Consider the following 18,838-nt stretch of genomic DNA (forward strand, 5'->3'; position numbering starts at 1 on the left):
AATTTAGATTGACTGATCATGCATGGGGTATGAGGTGAGTTTGATTTCCCGGTTCATAGGTTGACCCGATGGGATACTTCTGGTAAAAAATACAACTCTTGTTTATTTCTTTACTACCCTAATGCTGCAAAAGTCCCCTGGAATCTATGTGGACGAAGGTGCATTTAATGGCTCTTAAATTTTTTAACAACCAAGCTGTACACTATCAAACTTTGTAATGGTTTGTAAAAAAAATTCATGGTATTTTAAAATAATTTTCTTGATGGATTAACCATCTTCATCCCAACGTTTATGACAAAAATCTGAATCTGAATTGACATTGTAACATGAAGACGCACTATCCATGAGATGATGTCTCATGGCAAACTTGGTGGACATTTTATTATTTTTTGTTGGAGAATAAATCTTCATTTTGCTTTCTCAACGTGAGCATTTATTGTTTTTACCCTACATTCTTCTTGATGGAGAAATTTTGCCATTTTCTCCATAAATATATTAATTTATTACATTATTAGATTGATGAAAGTCATTTTTAGTGAACGAAAGTCATTTGATGAGTCACTAAATCCTGAATTTATCCATCAATATTTTAAATTATTATATTATTATATTCATAATTTTCATTATTAAAATGTAATTATGAATTATTTATCCGTAAACTAATTATTCAATGCTATTAAAAATGCGTCACTAAATCCTTAATTTATTCGTCAAGAAATTCATTTGTTACATTTCCCTGCAACAAATTATTACTGAAATCTATTTAAAAAAACCAATAAATTTGTTACCTTTTATGACAACAAATTAATTATTGTATTCATAATTTCACATTCATAATAATAATTATTAAATTGTTTTCACGAAAAACCTCACTAAATCTTTAATTTTTCAATCAAGAACTTAATTATTAAATTATTAATATTCTTAATTTGATGTCAATAATTTAATTATCTCAAGATATTAAAACATAAGTCACTAAATCCTTAATTTTCCCATCAATATATTAATTTATTAAATTATTATATTCATAATTTTCATTATTAAAATGTAATTATGAATTATTTATCCATAAACAAAGTATTAAATTCTATTAAAAATGCATCACTAAATCCTTAATTTCTTTGTCAAGAAATTAATTAATAAATTGTTTATACACATTCCCCAACAACAAATTAATTACTAAAATTTATTCGATAAAACCAATAAATTCTTACCTTTTCTGTCAATAAATTCATTATTAAAATGCATAAAAACAATGTCACGGCCGTCATCCGTGACGGACATTTCGTCACGTCATGCGTCCAAGGTATCCCATCAACGTCACGTCACCTTCACGTACACCTCATTACGCGTCACTATCACCGTCACAACCCCAGCATTCTGTCATCGTCACCATCATGTCATCCATCACGTTTCCATCACGGTGACATGTGATGTGACGGATGACGATTGTCGTTCCCTAGTTGTCTCCCATTCAAGGTTTTGCTACTATGTTATTTTTGAAAATGATTGCTGCAAGCACACAAGGTTATATCTCCTCAAGAATAAGAACAAAGTCCTTCCCACCTTCATCAAAATCCAACGCCAAGTCAAGCGCCAATTCAACCAAGTAATTCTTACCTTACTGTCTGATTGGAGCGGCAAATACCAAGGCCTCCTTGCACATCTTCAAATGTAAGGTATTATCCACTATCTCTCATGTACTCATACCCCTAGCAGAAGGATAGTGCATAACGCAAAGATCGACCCTTCGTCGAGACAACTCTCACCCTCCTGCATCAAGCTTCCATGCTGACAACATATTGGGACGAGGCGGTTGCCACTATAGCATACCTCATCAGTCGGCTACCAACTTTTCTCCTTGACAACCGTTCACCGTTTGAGCTTCTCTTTTGAAAAGCATAGGACTATACATTTCTTCACAGCTTCGGCTGCCTCTACTACTCCCACACTCTCTCATACAACTACCACACACTCCAGCCCAAAGACACACATAGCCTCTTCGTTAGCTATTACTCTCTTCATCATGGCTACTACTGCCTCTCCCTCATCTTCGGTAAGCTAGTCATCATTTGCGATAAGGTCTTCTATGAAACAGTCTTTCCAATTGCTCAATACCCCATATCATCTCCCCTGGTGTCTACTGAACCCCTAGGAATATCAATTTCTATCCCCACCATTGCCTATTCTGACTCAGCCTTCTCAATGCAAGAATCATCAGCCATCGTCCACCACCCTTGCCTCTCACCTCACCTCACCTCCTGCAGTCCCACCCACGTCCACCCCCCACCCCCACCCTCCCCTCCCTCTTCTGCTACACCACTCTCCCCTACTGTCCGACAAACCACAAACATAACTCCTGCACAACCCAAAACTCGATCCCTCTTTGATATCTACACCTCTACTAATCCACCTTCCTCTGAACCTACCGCCCATTTGATTGTCTCCCGTTATTCCATACCCAATGTCTCACCTCCTCCCTCCCGCTCATCCCCCCAAAACCTACCTCCTATGCCTCTACCGCCAAGTACCCACATTGGCTGCAAGCCATGCAAGCTGAATTCACTGCCCTATTACACAACAATACCTGGTCTCTCATCCCTCGCACCCCACACCGTAATATCATAGGCTGTAAATGGATCTTCCGCATAAAATACAATGCTAGAAACTCTGTCGAGTGCTACAAAGCCTGCTCAGTTGACAAAGGCTATTCACAAGAAGCTGGGGTCAACTACATTGACATGTTCAGCCTCGTAATCAAGATCATGACCATCTGCCTCCTCCTTATGGTGGCAATTCAATGTCGCTTGGAGCTTTGTCAGATTGCTGTAAGCAACACCTTTCTCGATGATGACCTTGAGGAGGTAATTTACATGGAACAACCTCCTAGCTTCTCGCAATCTACCTTCCCCTCTCATGTCTGCTGTTTAAAAAAATCTCTAGATGGTCTCAAACAAGCACCGGGCGCCTGGTTTCATAAGCATACAACATTATTGATTTCTCTTGGCTTCTCTAGTTCTAAAACTGATCCCTCTCTCTACTATCATCTTCTCCCACACCTAATCTATCTCTTGATTCATGTTGATGATATCCTTATCCTCGAACCCCAATTGATCAACATTTCATCTATTTTATCCTTTCTTCAATCCGCTTTTGTCATTCTTAATCTCAGCCCCGCCCATCACTTTCTGGAGCTCGAGCTCATATCGCACTCCTTCATTATGCATCTCTCACAATCTCGATAACTTCTCTCCATTCTCATGAAGCACCACATGCATGGATGTAAACTACTCACCACTGTGTTGCCTCTATCCAAGACAACCGTCACGTGATCACCACCAGCATATGCATCCACATTTCACATCATCATTGGTGCACTGTAATACGTGATGCTCACACGGCCGGACATTGCCTTTGCAATCAGTCGGGCTTACCTATATATGCATGAGCTGTAGTTCTCAAACTGGACATGCCTCAAGCATCTTCTTAGGTACCTCAAGGGAACAAACACATAAAAGGGCAAAATGGAAAAAAAAATAGGGCAAAACTGTTGAAAGAGATGAAAGAAAAAAGGAACACGTCTGTCTTTTTTTGTTCTTCATTGTTCTTCCTTTAAGCGGGTGTTCCCCCTCCCCCCAACCCACCTGAGGAAAAGAGGGAGAGAGGCCCACATATAGGGTCCTGTGGGCCCCCTAAAATAAAGAGGGCCACACGGGGGCCCAAACATGCAAACTAACACCTTGGCATGTATACATGGCCTACAAATGAAAATAGGTCATAAAAACACGAACTAAGACAACGTCAACCTTCGGGGACACATTGACTAGGACAAATACTTGAGCATGGGTCTTTCACCTTAGCCTCGGCTCCTCAAGCTGGTTGAGATTGGTCTTTGGAGCTAGATGGTCCCCATCAATCATTTTTATGTACTCGGACAATGTCAAGAGGTTATCCCCTTTGAGATTAAACGCCTCAAAAAAATTAAGTAGATCATGGCATAACTTGGCATACTTAGGAGAGGACTTCACATGAATGGGTACTAAATTATATTCCATTCCATGTATAAAATAAACCTAAATAATGGATAACACGGCAGTCAAAGGTTTTCAACAAGACCAGACAATCCTTTTTCATTAGGGACTTTGATTAAAAAGGTGATAAGTATGACTAGATTAACAAATTGTAAATGGAAGATAATAGAATCAAGCTAACCTGCAATAGAGGTTTCTCTTAAATAGGTGATTGGCATATCAAACATGCAGAATAAAAGCAACACTTACCTCACTAGGGACAATGGCCTAACACGTGGTGGGTGTTCCCTATCAAAAACAGTTACAGCCCCAAAATCTAAGGTCCATGGCTTCTTGCTTCTATATACGGGGATGATGAATCTCCATCGCTCGATAAGTTAATAGAGTTACCCCAATAATGATAGTCACACATCAAGTTATCATAAAGAAATGTGCATAGGTTTAAAACAAGGAAGTTTGGGCATGGTTCTTTGATATCATGAAGGAAGAACACAGTATTAGCATCTCAAACTGAATATGAGTTAATCACAAATTTTTTATTGTTGACACAAAAACAATTCTAAATCTTTTTTTGTGAAAATGATTAAGATAACTTTACTCCAATGTACCAATTATAATTTGGGGATAATTTTTTTAATCGACAGATACAAGTATTTTTAATGTCAATAGAAACTCAACATTACAAAGATTCTAGGGCCTTCATTTTGATCATAATTTAGAAGGCTTTGTAGTAGAAGGCTTTAAATGGAATTGAATGACATCTATAAAAACATGAATCAAATCATTTGGGCACAGATCACATCCATGATTTCCTAGATCCTTGAGTGGATTGTGTCAAGCCACCCATGTGTGCAGTCTCTAGACATATCCACATGATTCTCGACACATCAAATCTCCTCCTCCACCTTAATGAGCTCCATTCACGCTTCGTCCTCGTCATTACACCTTCCTAATCGTATCAAGAATGGAGAGTAGCTATGGGGAGAAGGGAGAAGAAAGGGAAGGGCCCTAAACAATTCTGGCATGGATGAACTTTTTTTAGGGCATTTATACTAAGTGAGTCTTTTTCATAAAAGCCTTCGAACTCGATGCTTAGGGTATAGTCAAATGTCAAACCCTAACCGGTCATTCGAGTTAGTAATAATGCATTCAGAGCTTATTGGAGAACTCTTATTTCATATTTAGTGTCTTGGCCAAGGACTTCATCACATCATCTTAGTTAAGTTGTCTCCTCTTATAACGAGGGCACGTGATCCCATATTGACCACTCAATCCTCTTCGAGAATTTCTTGATGCACTTAAACTAAGACTCTTTAGAATCCCATGATAGGGAACCCATAGGTCATAGTTTAAACAACTCTTTGTCCATGAGACTTAATTGGTGTCTCAAGTTTAAGGTCCACTTACACAATAGTGACGCAAATTAACCTGATTAATAATGTGGTATTATACCATTTAGGGATCCTTATGGATCAATTCAATGAAATCTTTCTACTAAATAGAACCAACCATCTATCCTTAATGTCTCTCTCCAGACTAATGGCTATAAGGCTGACCATACTCATCATATGATTGAGGCCAGATAGCGATATTCTCTTTGGATACTTTGATGTCATTCTCAAGTACACTTCAAATATGAATAGTTAGAACACATGCTAAAAAACTAGTGATCTATGTAATCCAATCACATCATAATTCACCAAGTCAGATCATGTATTCAAGAACTAATTTCATCTTTGAATAACTCAAATTCACCTCAATAAATATCAATATCTCTTTTAATAACCCCTTTGGTTTCCTAAATGTTACTTCACTCCTTTAATTTCTTCTAAAATAAAACACTAATCCTTATCGAGAATATATTTTCTTAAACTCAATCAGATAAGTCTAACCTAAAATAACTCATATATAAATACGACGGAATTAACTAAATGACAAGGTTTATGGTTACCTTATTTGACCCTAAACTAAAATTTCTCTTTATGTATTTGTTTTACTTTTATTATACCAATTTTCTTTCTTTCCTCTCTTTTTTCATATTGTCAGTTCTATATCGTTGAGATTTCAAATCCCCACTTGAAAAGAAGAACGTGTATAGAAAATGATTTGTGATGAAAAATGTCTCTTTATTTTTATTTTATGTGGTGATTCAGTTTTCATGTTTATTTTTTCACTCTTTGAATTTAAGCTTTCGTTCTATGAATGGTATCTCTCGATGTTTTCCTTCCTTGGAGAATCAAATAAATTCAAGAAAAGGTAAGAAATAAAATTCTATCTATGAATGTATATTTTTCTGTTATATTTGTAATTTATTTCATTCTCTATGGCTATCTCATTAGTACTGGGATTTCTCAATCGGCAAAGCCTCACTACCAATCCTTGCTCTTTCATTTATAATTTAAACTTTTCTAATATAATATATTTAAACTTATTACCAGTAACTCTAACTCCTATACACCATTTTAGAAAAAAAATGGCTGATTTCTTACTAATTTCTTAGTAAAATGGCTGATTTTAGACCCAAAAAATACACTTACTAGTACTAATATATAGGGGTAAAATTATGAGAACAGAAAATAAGTGTGTTATCTTCCCAGGGACCCCCTCGTATCATAGGAAGGGAAGAACAGTTATGTAAGAACAAAACAGCCCTTATTTTCATGTCGATCTGCCAAAAGAATGAAACAATAACTAATCAACCAAACTTGATTTAATTACAATGATGAAAAAGGGGCTACCCTGAAAATGTATAGTTTTATTCACTTTGTGCTGAAGAAATTAATACACAAACAATAAGATACTACTGCTGTAGTTTCTACATCCCAAACAACCAACAGTTTTTTAGGCAAAGTCCAATAGAAAAAAAATATATTCAAAAGCGGATCTTGATTTAACATTTTATTAAAACTAAACACATACTCGATTACATATAATCACCTCAATATTCGTTCATTTGAGCATGGTTTATTCATGCCATATATTATTTTCCATGTTTTCCATGTATCCATATATTCATTATTTAAATAAATAATCCACATTGGAATCCTCACCGAGTTTTGACAGCAGCACAAGGTACATTTGGACTACTGCCACGTGCTGGACTTCGACGGATAAACTAACGTTCCGTGATCCGCCGAACCTTGTCGTTAACATGATCCAGCACTGAAACGGCAAGAGCATAGGATCATTTTAAGAAGATATTAAACTTCACCTGCACCGTAGCAGACCGCTTGTTCGTGATTATAAATTGATAAGTATCTTTCCCCAAAACTGAAGAGATCTTGCGATCGTCTGCGAAGGAAATCTCAAATCTCCCGCCATAACCGCTGCAGCGAAGGTTTTAGAAGGCTGTCGGAGTGTCAGATCTGCGGTTTTGCTAATCGTAGAGATCGCCACTGTTCTTCAATCTTCTTCTGCTGGAGGAGGTAAGTAGGTGCAGTTATCACATTCGTTCGAGGATTTGCTGATATTTTTCTTCTTCCGAATCGTCGAGTAAACTTCTGATTTCTCGAGAATGATCTGTTCTCTCGATGATTCCGTGTACGTTTCTGGAAGCATTTAATGGAGGATTTTAATGCGATTTTTTCTTCCGAATCGTTCCAGAGATTGATTTTTTTTTCTTTTTTGTGATTTCTCTCGAGCAATTGCATTGCGGTGGAAGTCTCCGGCGATTATTTCTCTATAATTCCGGCGCAAAGAATCATTTGAATGCTGTAGAAGCTCGTACATGCTTCCTCCACTTTCATCTTCTTTCATCATCGCTTCTAGAATTATCGATCCATGATGCATCGGAAGGTGAGATTCTGCGCAGTTTGTTTGTTTTTTGTTTTTCTTTAAGTCTCTGCGACGATCTCGTTTAGGAAGCATCGCCGACCAGGATTCGAAGCTTTTAGCGCGCGTCTGTGGCGTTCATACGAGGATTTTCTGCGAATTTTGTTTCTGAATTATCAAGAAAATTCCTATTTCTTGAGAACATTGTTTTACCTTCTGTAATTTCTCTCGATCATTGCGGTGAAACTCTCTGCCGAACATTTCTTCCACATTCCGGCAAAGGGATAAAAGAGAAATAAAGTGGATCCTATAGGTTCAATTAGAAGTTTTTTAGGTCTTTCAGGTCTAGTAATATTCAAAATTGCAAATTTTTATTCATCTTGCCATAGACGAACTCATCCGTACACTCTGTCTAAATTTTTTTTCTTATTCCAACAATTTTTGTCAGACTTTTGAAAGGCTCAAAATTTTTCTGTGAATTTGAATGTTGCAGAAGTTCGTACAAAAATCGCCGAAGCCGATGGCCTTCCTTCTAATTTCTTTTACTTTCGCGTTCTTTTCTTGAAGCATCGCTTCATGCTGCCTCGGAAGGTGAGATTTCCACGAAAATTTCTTCTCTTTTTGAAAATAAATCTCTGCGGCGATCTCACCGACGATGCTTGTAGCGAACAGCCTTTGGGGATAACGCGAATGAAGACGATCGATTAGCCGGATCGACCGCCATTCTGGTACGACATTCTTATCTTCTTCTTTTTCAAAATAAAATGAACTATTTTACCGCTGCATGCATCATCCTTCCCTGTGCATCATGTCGCTCAAATCGTTGATGCTCCCTATAAATTTAAACTAATATGCATCATCTTGCCAGAAACTTGAACCAAGAACATAAATGCATTTGCACGAACTTGATAAACTTTCATGTTTACTCAAATCCTTGATTCTCCCATGAAATCTAAATTATCGAGCATGATCTTGCTGGAAGCTTTGACCAAGATCATTCACAGGAGCACCGATCGCTTTGCATGGCCATCATCAAAAAGCTGAGCCAGAAATATGAGCACCCACACAAATTAAATTACTGGTACAAACAAGATTTTCGCATCAAATGCATCGAATTTTGGTTCTCGAAATTCGTGCGGAATGCATATCAAATGCGTCAATCACTTGGTTCAAATCAATAAGATTTTCGTAACTAATGCGTCAAAATCATCAATTGCTTGAAATTTTTATTTTTATAAATGCACATATTCCGCCCGTAAGTCGAATCCGAAAGAAGAAAACACAGATCAAATCCATCAATCTTTTGGTTCGAATGAAAAATGCATTCAAAATCCTCAAGTGGTTCAAATTATTAATGCTCTAAATGCATACATTCCGCACGAAATCGAACAAAAAACAAGAAACGCATAGCAAATGCGTCAATTTTTTGGTTCGAATGAATTACTAGGAGGAAAAAGAAATTACGTCACAAATGCATCAAAAACATCACTTGTCCTAAATCATTATTTCTCTACATGCATGCATTCTGCCCGAAAATCGAACAAAAAAACAAGAAAACGCATATCAAAATGCATCAACCACTTGGGTCGAATGAATAAGATTTTCGTCACAAATGCATCAAGATCATCAGTTGCCCCAAATCATTATTTCTCTACATGCGTGCATTCCGCACGAAATTCGAACAAAAAAAGAAGAATACACATATCAAAATGCATCAATCACTTGGTCCGAATGAACAAGATTTTCATGACAAACGCATCAAAATCATAAGTTGCTTCAAATTGTTGATTCTCTGAATGAATACATACATTGCGAACGAAAATCGAACAAAAAACAAGAAAACGCGCATCAAATCCATCGATCACTTGGTCCGAATGAACGAGACTTTCATGAGAAATGCATCAAAATCATAAGTTGCCCCAAATTCTTGATTCCCCACAAATGCATTACAAACATTCCGCACGAACATCGAACAGAAAACAAGAAAATGCGCATCAAATCCATCCATCACCCGGTTCAAATGAACTATATTTTCATGACATCTGCATCAAAGTCATGAGTTGCTTCAAATTCTTGATTCCCCACAAATGCGTACATAACATTCCGCACGAAAATCCAACAAAAAAAAAACAAGAAAACGCGCATCAAATGCATCCATCACTCGGTTCAAATGAACAAGATTTTCATGACAACTGCATCGAAGTCATAATTTGCTTCAAATTCTTGATTCTCCACAAATGCATACCTATAACATTTCGCACGAAAAAAAAAACATACACAAGCAAGCTCATACTCCGATCAAGTCCAGAAACCATGACAGCCACCCTCTTCCTCCGACTGCAGCAGAGAGTAGCCAGCAGCATGGCGGGCGATTCAAAATACAGCGTCCTCCCCGAGAACGACGGCACCGCCGCGGCGGAGAAGGACGACGACGCCGGTTCGTTCCGCAAGGTATCCGTCCTCCCCTTGGTCTTCCTCATCTTCTACGAGGTCTCCGGCGGGCCCTTCGGCGTGGAAGACAGCGTCCGCGCCGCCGGTCCGCTGCTGGCCCTGCTGGGCTTCCTCCTCTTCCCCCTCGTCTGGAGCGTGCCGGAGGCCCTCATCACGGCCGAGCTGGGCACCCTCTTCCCGGAAAACGGCGGCTACGTGGTCTGGGTCTCCGCCGCGCTGGGCCCCTTCTGGGGGTTCCAGCAGGGCTGGCTCAAGTGGCTCAGCGGCGTCATCGACAACGCCCTCTACCCCGTCCTCTTCCTCGACTACCTCCAATCCTCCGTCCCCTCCGTCGCCGCCGGTGCCCCCCGTTCCGTTTCCGCCCTCCTCCTCACCGCCGCCCTCACCCTCCTCAACTACCGCGGCCTCGTCGTCGTCGGCCGCGCCGCCGTCCTCCTCGGCGCCTTCTCCCTCCTCCCCTTCCTCGCCATGGCCGCGCTCGCCGCCCCGCGGCTCGACCCGGCCCGCTGGCTCGGCCCCCCCCCGAGCCCCCCCGACTGGGGGCTCTACCTCAACACCCTCTTCTGGAACCTCAACTACTGGGACTCGGTCAGCACGCTCGCCGGCGAGGTCCACAACCCGAGGAAGACCCTCCCCCGGGCCCTCCTCTACGCGCTCCTCCTCGTCGTCCTCGCCTACCTCGTCCCCCTCCTCGCCGCCACCGGCGCGGTCGCCGCCGACCGCGCCGACTGGACCGACGGGTTCTTCGCGGTCGCGGCGCGGGCCCTGGGCGGGCCCGCGCTCGGGGCCTGGGTCCAGGCCGCGGCCGCCGTCTCCAACGCCGGCATGTTCTTGGCCGAGATGAGCAGCGACTCGTTCCAGCTGCTCGGCATGGCCGAGCGGGGGATGCTCCCGGAGGTCTTCGCCAGGAGGTCAAAGTACGGGACGCCGGCGGCGGGGATTTTGTTCTCCGCCGCGGGGGTGGCGGTGCTGTCGTGGCTGAGCTTTCAGGAGATCGTCGCGGCGGAGAATTTTCTTTATTGTGTGGGGATGGTGATGGAGTTTGTGGCGTTTGTGAGGCTGAGGGTGAGGAGGGTGGGGGAAGGCGGGGGTGGGTTTAGGGTGCCGCTTGGGACGGGCGGGTGCGTGGCGATGCTGGCCCCGCCCACGGCGCTCATTGGGGTGGTGCTTGCGCTGTCCACGTTTAAGGTGTTGGCCGTCAGTCTCGTAGCCGTCGGAGTCGGGCTGTTGCTTCATCCCTTGCTCGAGCTCGCAAGGAACCGCCGCTGGCTCAGGTTTCTCCCCGCCTCTGACCTTGCCTTCTGATCCATCTCCTTTTTTTTTTCTAATTTCTGGTGGTTTTTTTTTTTTTTGTTTTTTGTCTTCTCCTTTATGTATATTTATAGAGAGCAAGCAGCATGTGGGTTTGTTGGGTGTGTGTGCTTTTTATTTTTTTGGATGAGAAACTGTTTTTTAGCGTTTTTTTTTCATTATTTGCTTTGGTATTTTTTAAAATACTTGCTCAGACTATAGTGCAGGGATGGTTTTTGCGTCCCAGGATGAAAAATTCATCCCGGGACGGAAATTCGTGTGCGCTTTTTTTTTGAACTAATAACAGAGCAGCATGTGTGTGTGTGCTTTTTTTTTGGATGAGAAACAGTTTTTTTTCATTATTTGCTTTGCTATTTTTTTGGAGGAAGTCTGAGAGAGATTGGGAGGGAGATGGAGAGAGAGAGAGTCTAAGAAGGAAAGGGGGAGTTTGAGAGAGAGAGTGAGTTCTGGAGATAAGAGTGAAAGAGAGAGAGTCTGAGAGAGAGAGAGGGTACAAGAAAGAGGAAGCTTGAGAGAGAGAGCCCAATAGAGATATAGGGAGACTCAAATATAGGGAGTTCAAGAGACAAAAAGAGAGAGGGAGTTGAAGAGAGAGGTGTTCAAGAGACAAAGAGAGAGATGGAGAGAGAGAGGGAGTTGAAGAGAGAGAAGGTGGTCAAGAGACAAATAGAGAGGGATTGCAAGAGAGATAGAGAGGGAGTCCAAGAGAGAGAGGGACTTTTAGAGGTAGAGAGAGTGAGGGGGGAGTTTGAGAGAGAGAAAAGGAAGAGGGAAACCTTAAGAGAGTTGGTGTTATGGAGAGAGAGGGAGAGAGAGAGAGAGAGAGAAAGTCAGGGAGAGAGAGTTTTGAAAAGTTTCAAATCAAACGAGTAAATTATGTAATTGCTCAAATGTCCTTTAACCCACTGTGTTGAGGACACCATGTGGAGATGGGATGAGGAGGGAACGAGTATTCTAATGATGGGTGATGAAAACAGGACAGATGTAAACGGTGGGAGGGAGCATACATGCTAAGTTTATGTTCAGTTAGATTAAAGCAGTAGGATTAATATTGCAAATCGAGTTTTCCTTGCTGTTGCTTAACTCAACAAAATCCTGGAAAGCATGATGGGATAGAGGGCATGACAAAATCCACATCACACTATTGTCCCTCACCAACCATCGTCCATCCCATCATGTCCAAGCCATCGTATACAGAACATGTCATTCCTTTAATGTCATTGTATATCATTTGTCACTCATCCACTGTGATGAAATAAGTTTACGGAACTCTACTTCAAAATGGTGTATAAATTCGATGCTCACAAGGGTTTGTCCTCTCTAATACGTTCTCCATATTCTACTGGTTAATGTTTCAAAACAATTCCCTCTAAACAGAACTCTGGGATGGGGGTCCAGTAGGTTGTAGTTGTGTGGACCACGCAGCACGAGCTCTATCTATTATCCTTGATTATGAACCATGATCTTTCTACTTCTATTGTCATTATCAGAAGAGCTCTTGGTTAGGTCCTTTATCAATCAATGACTCTAAGCTGAGTATTGATTAAATGGTTTGAGAAAACTTCTAAAGGTGGTTAAGCACGAAAATAAATTGGTGAGTCTAAGGCCACAAGTCTCATTTTAAGAATATAGTCTGACAAGCCATTGATCCACTATTTTCTGGCGTTTATTTTCCTCGTTTATTGAATGATAAATGGATCCATCTCTTATGTCTCTTGTACATGTGACATCTGGCTGAGTTTACAGAGAAAATTTACAAACTTCCCAACATTTACCAAAATTCTTTTAACTAAAAGGACCTAACCTTCTATAGTGGTCTGAATTTCTGAAAAGAATCCAACTAAGTAGGACAATAGAACATTTACCAGATACGCCCAGTAGTGAGAACAAGCCTTTGTAGGAAAGCTAGTTGGAGGCTGACACTCTCATTCAAGACTGGCTCTTATTGCATATGCATCTCTCAATTCAACAATCTATTATCTGCATTGAGTCATCCTCAAAATTATGGTATCCGGTGCACAAGATGTGCTCAAAGTGAAATTACACAAGTATGTATGCTTATGCAACTTCTTGGAACCATGTAGACCAAACTGGACCACTATCATCATGTGGAAGACCCCGAGTTGAAGGAAAATGATTTTCATAAATTTATATCTGGATTAAACTCCCTATTGAACATTCTAAAGACATGACAATGGTTATAAATCAGGATAGAGTTCCAACCTTTGAAGCACCAATCAACATGTTACTTAGAGAGGAGAGTTGCCTCAAATCTTATACCCCAAATACCCTACTTCTCAAGAGTTTTTCTTTTATAACCAAGCGTCAAACCAGATTTCAAAAATGACGCATGATGCCCCATATCCAAATCTTCAAAATGAGATGACCTTTGAGGGCTAAACTGTGGTACTCATTACAGGAAACATCAATACAAAATCACACCAAGAACATGCGCTATAAAATTAAGTGATGTGGTAATTTTAAATGGTACAGCCCAAAAGTCTGACTCTACATTACACTGCAGTAATCAGTACATAATAATTAATAGTTTATGAACGAAGAAACTAAACAATCATTTGAGAAAACAAGAGTGATCTATGAAACATGTATGAATATTAGCAAAGCAGAAGGTGATAAAAGAAAATACTAATTCGCTTTTGTCAGAGGTCACTAAAGCACAGCTGTTAGATGGAAATGTTCCACAATATATTTGAATGTGATGCACCATTAATTGATACTCATTTTTTTAAAAAAATGGACCTATAATGTCTTGAGGAGGAGGAAACAAATCCTACCTCATAACATATACACACTCAAAAATTATCACATAGAGCATTTAGATGTATCTATGTAAGGTAGTCAATGACAACATTATGAGATATATTTATGTATTATGATATTTTTTTGGAAAACATTGCCATGTCACGGAGGACATCACAATGACGAGAAAACCTTATATTATGGGCCTCACCTTCCAAGGGACCTAGGGGAATTGGTGGCTCATGTAGAAGACACATCTCATGATTGGACAGAAACAATCGGGGTTCCAAACATTTAGAAAATGATCAATCGATAAGATTTCGGCAGCTAGGAGCCGAAGGAGAGCCTATGCCATTTGGACAAGATGTAGACATTGCCGATACAAAGGCCTCTATAGGTTTAAACAGTCATCGTGAGTGCAAAGGGGTGAACCGACCAAGACCACGAAAAGTGTTTGATTAGTATATGTGAACGTTAAGATATAGAGGACGTTCTTAATCATGCAGACAAGGAAATGCGATCACCTTGTGCATAAACTATTATTATAGAGGAGTGTTTGTATGATTAGCACATAAGGACAAAACAGTAATCATACTTGAAAATATGAATTCCAATAAATTAACAACAATAATAGGTCAATACAAGCTGAATTTAAATTCATATCCAGGAAGAGATTGAATCATTCATTAAGTAGCTAATAATTGCCTACGAGTACTCTGCACTAAGAGACTAGATATTTGGTCACGGTGATATTTTCAAGTCTAGAAAGAAATTTTAGAATATTATAACTGAAGAAGAAGTGGATAAAAGTGGATAAGGGGAGAGCGTAATATGTGATATAAATGTGGGCCTTGAGTAATGTTAATCTGAAATTAATATAATATAGTCTTAAGAAAATAACATAGCGACATATTTTTTTTCTAATAGAAAATAGAAATAGTTAAGAAGGGGAGAGTGTAATTATTAGGCGAGTGAAATAGTTAAACAAAAAAAAAAATGACAGTGTAATTATAAGCGGAGAGTGTAATAAAAACGTGGGCCTTAAACAATTATAGAAATTAAGATAATATAGTCTTAAGAAAATTAAATAGTGACATATTTTTAAATTTCTTGATAGAAAATAAAAATAGTTAAGAAGATGAATAAAAAATATGACCATGTAATTATAACGGGAGACAATAACATGTGACATAAATGTAGGCCATACGTAATGTTAGATAGAAACTAATATAATATAGCCTTCAAAAAATTAAATAGCGACATATTTTTATTTTTTTTGATAGAAAATAGAAATAGTTAAGAAAAATAAAAACTATGACAGTGTAATTAAAAAGGGAAGAGTGTAATATGTGACATAAATGTGGGCCTTAAGTAATGTTAGATAGAAAATAATATAATATATTGTCAAGAAAATAAAGTAGCGACATATTTTTTTTTCATAGAAAATAGAAATAGCTAAGAAGATGAATAAAAAATATAACAGTGTAATTATAAAGGGAGAGTGTAATATGTGACATAAATGTGGGCCTTAAGTAATGTTAGATAGAAAATAATATAATATATTGTCAAGAAAATAAAGTAGCGACATATTTGTTTTTCATAGAAAATAGAAATAGCTAAGAAGATGAATAAAAAATATAACAGTGTAATTATAAAGGGAGAGTGTAATATGTGACATAAATGTGGGCCTTAAGTAATGTTAGTTATAAATTAATATAATATAGTCTAAAGAAAATATAGTAGCGAAATATTTTTATTTTCTCTCATAGAAAATTGAAATAGTTAAGAAGATGAATAAAAAATACGACGATGTAATTATAAGGGGAGAGTGTAACATGTGACAAAATGAGGTCCCTAAGTAATGCGAATTCAAATATTAATATAGTCCTAAGAAATAAAATAACGACATATTTTTATTTTTTTGATAGAAATTGAAATAGTTAGGAAGATGAACAACAAATATGACGGTGTAATTATAAGGGGAGAGTGTAATATGTGACATAAATATGGGCCTTAAGTAATGTTACATAAAAATTATTATAATATAGTATAAAGAAAATATAGTAGTGACATATTTTTATTTTCTCTCATAGAAAACAGAAATAGTTAAGAAGATGAATAAAAAAATGACGGTGTAATTACAAGGGGAGAGTGTAAGTGACAAAAATGTGGGCCTTCAGTAATGTTAATTTCAAATTAATGTAATATAGCCTTAAGAAGATAAAATACCGATAATTTTTTATTTTTTTGGATAGAAAATAGGAATAGAGAAGAAGAAAAACTATGAATATGACGGTGTTATTATAAGGGGAGAGTGTAATATGTGACATAAATGTGGGCCTTCAGTAATGTTAGATAGAAATTAATGTAATACAGTCTTAAGAAAATATAGTAGCGACATATTTTTATTTTGTCTAATAGAAAAAAGAAATAGTTAAGAAGATGAATAAAAAATATGACAGGGTAATTATAAGGGGAGAATGTAATATGTGACATAAATTTGGTCTTTAAGTAATGTTAATCATAAATTAATCTAATATAGTCTTAGGAAAATAAAAGAGCAACATATTTTTATTTTTTCGATAGAAAATAGAAATAGTTAACAAGATGAATAAGAAAAAGGATGGTGTAATTATCAGGGGTGAGTGTAATATGTGCCATAAATGTTGGCGTTATGTAATGTTAGATACGAATCAATATAATATAGTCTTAGGAAAATAAAAGAGCGACAAATTTTGATTTTTTTAATATAAAACAGAGATAGTTAAAAAGATGAAGAAAAAAATATGCCAGTGTAATTATAAGCAGAGCGTGTAATATGTGACATAAATGTTGGCCTCAAGTAATGTTAGATAGAAATTAATATAATATAGTCTTATGAAAATAAAATAGCACAATCTTTTTTTTTGATAGAAAATAAAAATAGTTAAGAAGATGAATATAAAAATGACGGTGTAATTATAAGGGGTGAGTGTTATATGTGATATAAATGTGGGCATTATGAAATGTGAAAATTGAAATTAATATAGTATAGTCTTAGGAAAATAAAATAGCGACATATTTTTATTTTTTGATAGAAAACAGGAATGGTTAAAAAAATGAATAAAAAAATGACGGTGTAATTATAAGGGGAGAATGTAATAGGTGAGATAAATGTGGGCGTAATGTAATGTTACATACCAATTAATATAATATAGTCTTAAGAAAATAAAAGAGTGAAAGGATTTTATTTTTTTCCTAGAAAATAGAAATCGTTAAGAAGATAAATAAAAAATATGACGGTGTAATTATATGCGGAGAGTGTAATATGTGACATAAATGTCGGCCTCAAGTAATGTTAGATAGAAATTAATATCATATACTCTTAGGAAAATAAAAGAGTGACATATTTTTATTTTGTTTAGTAGAAAATAGAAATAGTTAAAAATATGAAGAAAAAATATGACGCTGTAATTATAAGGGGAATGTGTAATATGTGAGATATGTGTAAGCCTTAAGTAATGTTAAATGGAAATTAATATAATATAGTCTTAATAAAATAAAAGAGCGACGTATGTTTATTTTTTCTCTAATAGAAAATAGAAATAGTTGGGAAGATGAATCAAACATATAACGGTGTAGTTATAAGGGGAGAGTGTAAGATGTGACATAAATGTGGGCATTAAGTAATTTTAAATAGAAATTAATATAATATAGTCTTAAGAAAATATAGTAGCGACATATTTTATTCTGTCTAATAGAAAATAGAAATAGTTAAGAAGATGAATAAAAAATATGACAGTATAATTATAAGGGGAGAGTGTAATATGTGACATAAATTTCGTCCCGAAGTAATGTTATTTCGAAATTAATATAATATTGTCTTAAGAAATAAAATAGCGACATATTTTTATTTTTTTTAAAGAAAATAGAAATGGTTAACAAGATGAACATAAAAAGGACAGTGTAATTATAATGGGTAAGTGTAAAATGTGACATTAATGTGCGCGTTATGTAATGTTAGATAGGAATTAATATCATATACTCTTAAGAAAATAAAAGAGCGACATACTTCGATTTTTTTTAGTATAAACTAGTAGTTTAAAGGAGAATAAAAAATATGCTGGTGTAATTTTAAGCGGAGTGTGTAATATGTGACATAAATGTGGGCCTTAAGTAATTATAGATAGAAAATAGTATAATATATTGTTAAGAAAACAAAGTAGCGACATATTTTCTTTTTCATAGAAAATAGAAATAGTTAAGAAGATGAATAATAAATATGACGGTGTAATTATAAAGGGAGAGTCTAATATGTGACATAAATGTGGGCCTTAAGTAATGTTAGATAGAAATTAATATAATATAGTCTAAAGAAAATATAGGAGCGAAATATTTTTATTTTCTCTCATAGAAAACTGAAATAGTTAAGAAGATGAATAAAAATATGACGATGTAATTATAAGGGGAGAGTGTAATATGTGACAAAATGAGGTCCCTAAGTAATGTTAATTCAAAATTAATATAATATAGTC

The 18,838-nt window shown here is 37.3% G+C and overlaps 1 protein-coding gene across 6 annotated transcripts; it reads left to right on the forward strand.

The window, feature by feature from the left end:
- The first annotated feature begins 7,294 nt into the window (after positions 1-7,294).
- On the forward strand, positions 7,295-11,917 carry LOC144710305 (polyamine transporter PUT1-like). 6 transcript variants are annotated; one of them, XM_078584035.1, is made up of 4 exons: positions 7,295-7,456; positions 8,296-8,393; positions 8,468-8,530; positions 10,146-11,917. In XM_078584035.1, exons 2-4 carry the CDS (start codon positions 8,379-8,381, stop codon positions 11,556-11,558), a joined length of 1,491 nt encoding a protein of 496 aa, XP_078440161.1. In that variant the 5' UTR covers positions 7,295-7,456; positions 8,296-8,378; the 3' UTR covers positions 11,559-11,917. The 6 variants fall into 6 exon arrangements, with proteins under 6 accessions (XP_078440161.1, XP_078440163.1, XP_078440164.1 ...); XM_078584037.1 differs by having other exon boundaries at positions 10,149-11,917; XM_078584038.1 differs by having other exon boundaries at positions 7,307-7,456; positions 8,475-8,530.
- Positions 11,918-18,838: the final 6,921 nt, after the last annotated feature.

The sequence above is a fragment of the Wolffia australiana genome, chromosome 12 (assembly GCF_029677425.1).
Source record: "Wolffia australiana isolate 7733 chromosome 12, ASM2967742v1".
NCBI lineage: Eukaryota > Viridiplantae > Streptophyta > Magnoliopsida > Alismatales > Araceae > Wolffia > Wolffia australiana.

Coding starts and splice junctions, on each gene's coding strand:
- LOC144710305 (XM_078584035.1), top strand. Junction 8,531..10,145: donor CCGGATCGACCGCCATTCTG/GTACGACATTCT, acceptor CTCCGACTGCAG/CAGAGAGTAGCCAGCAGCAT.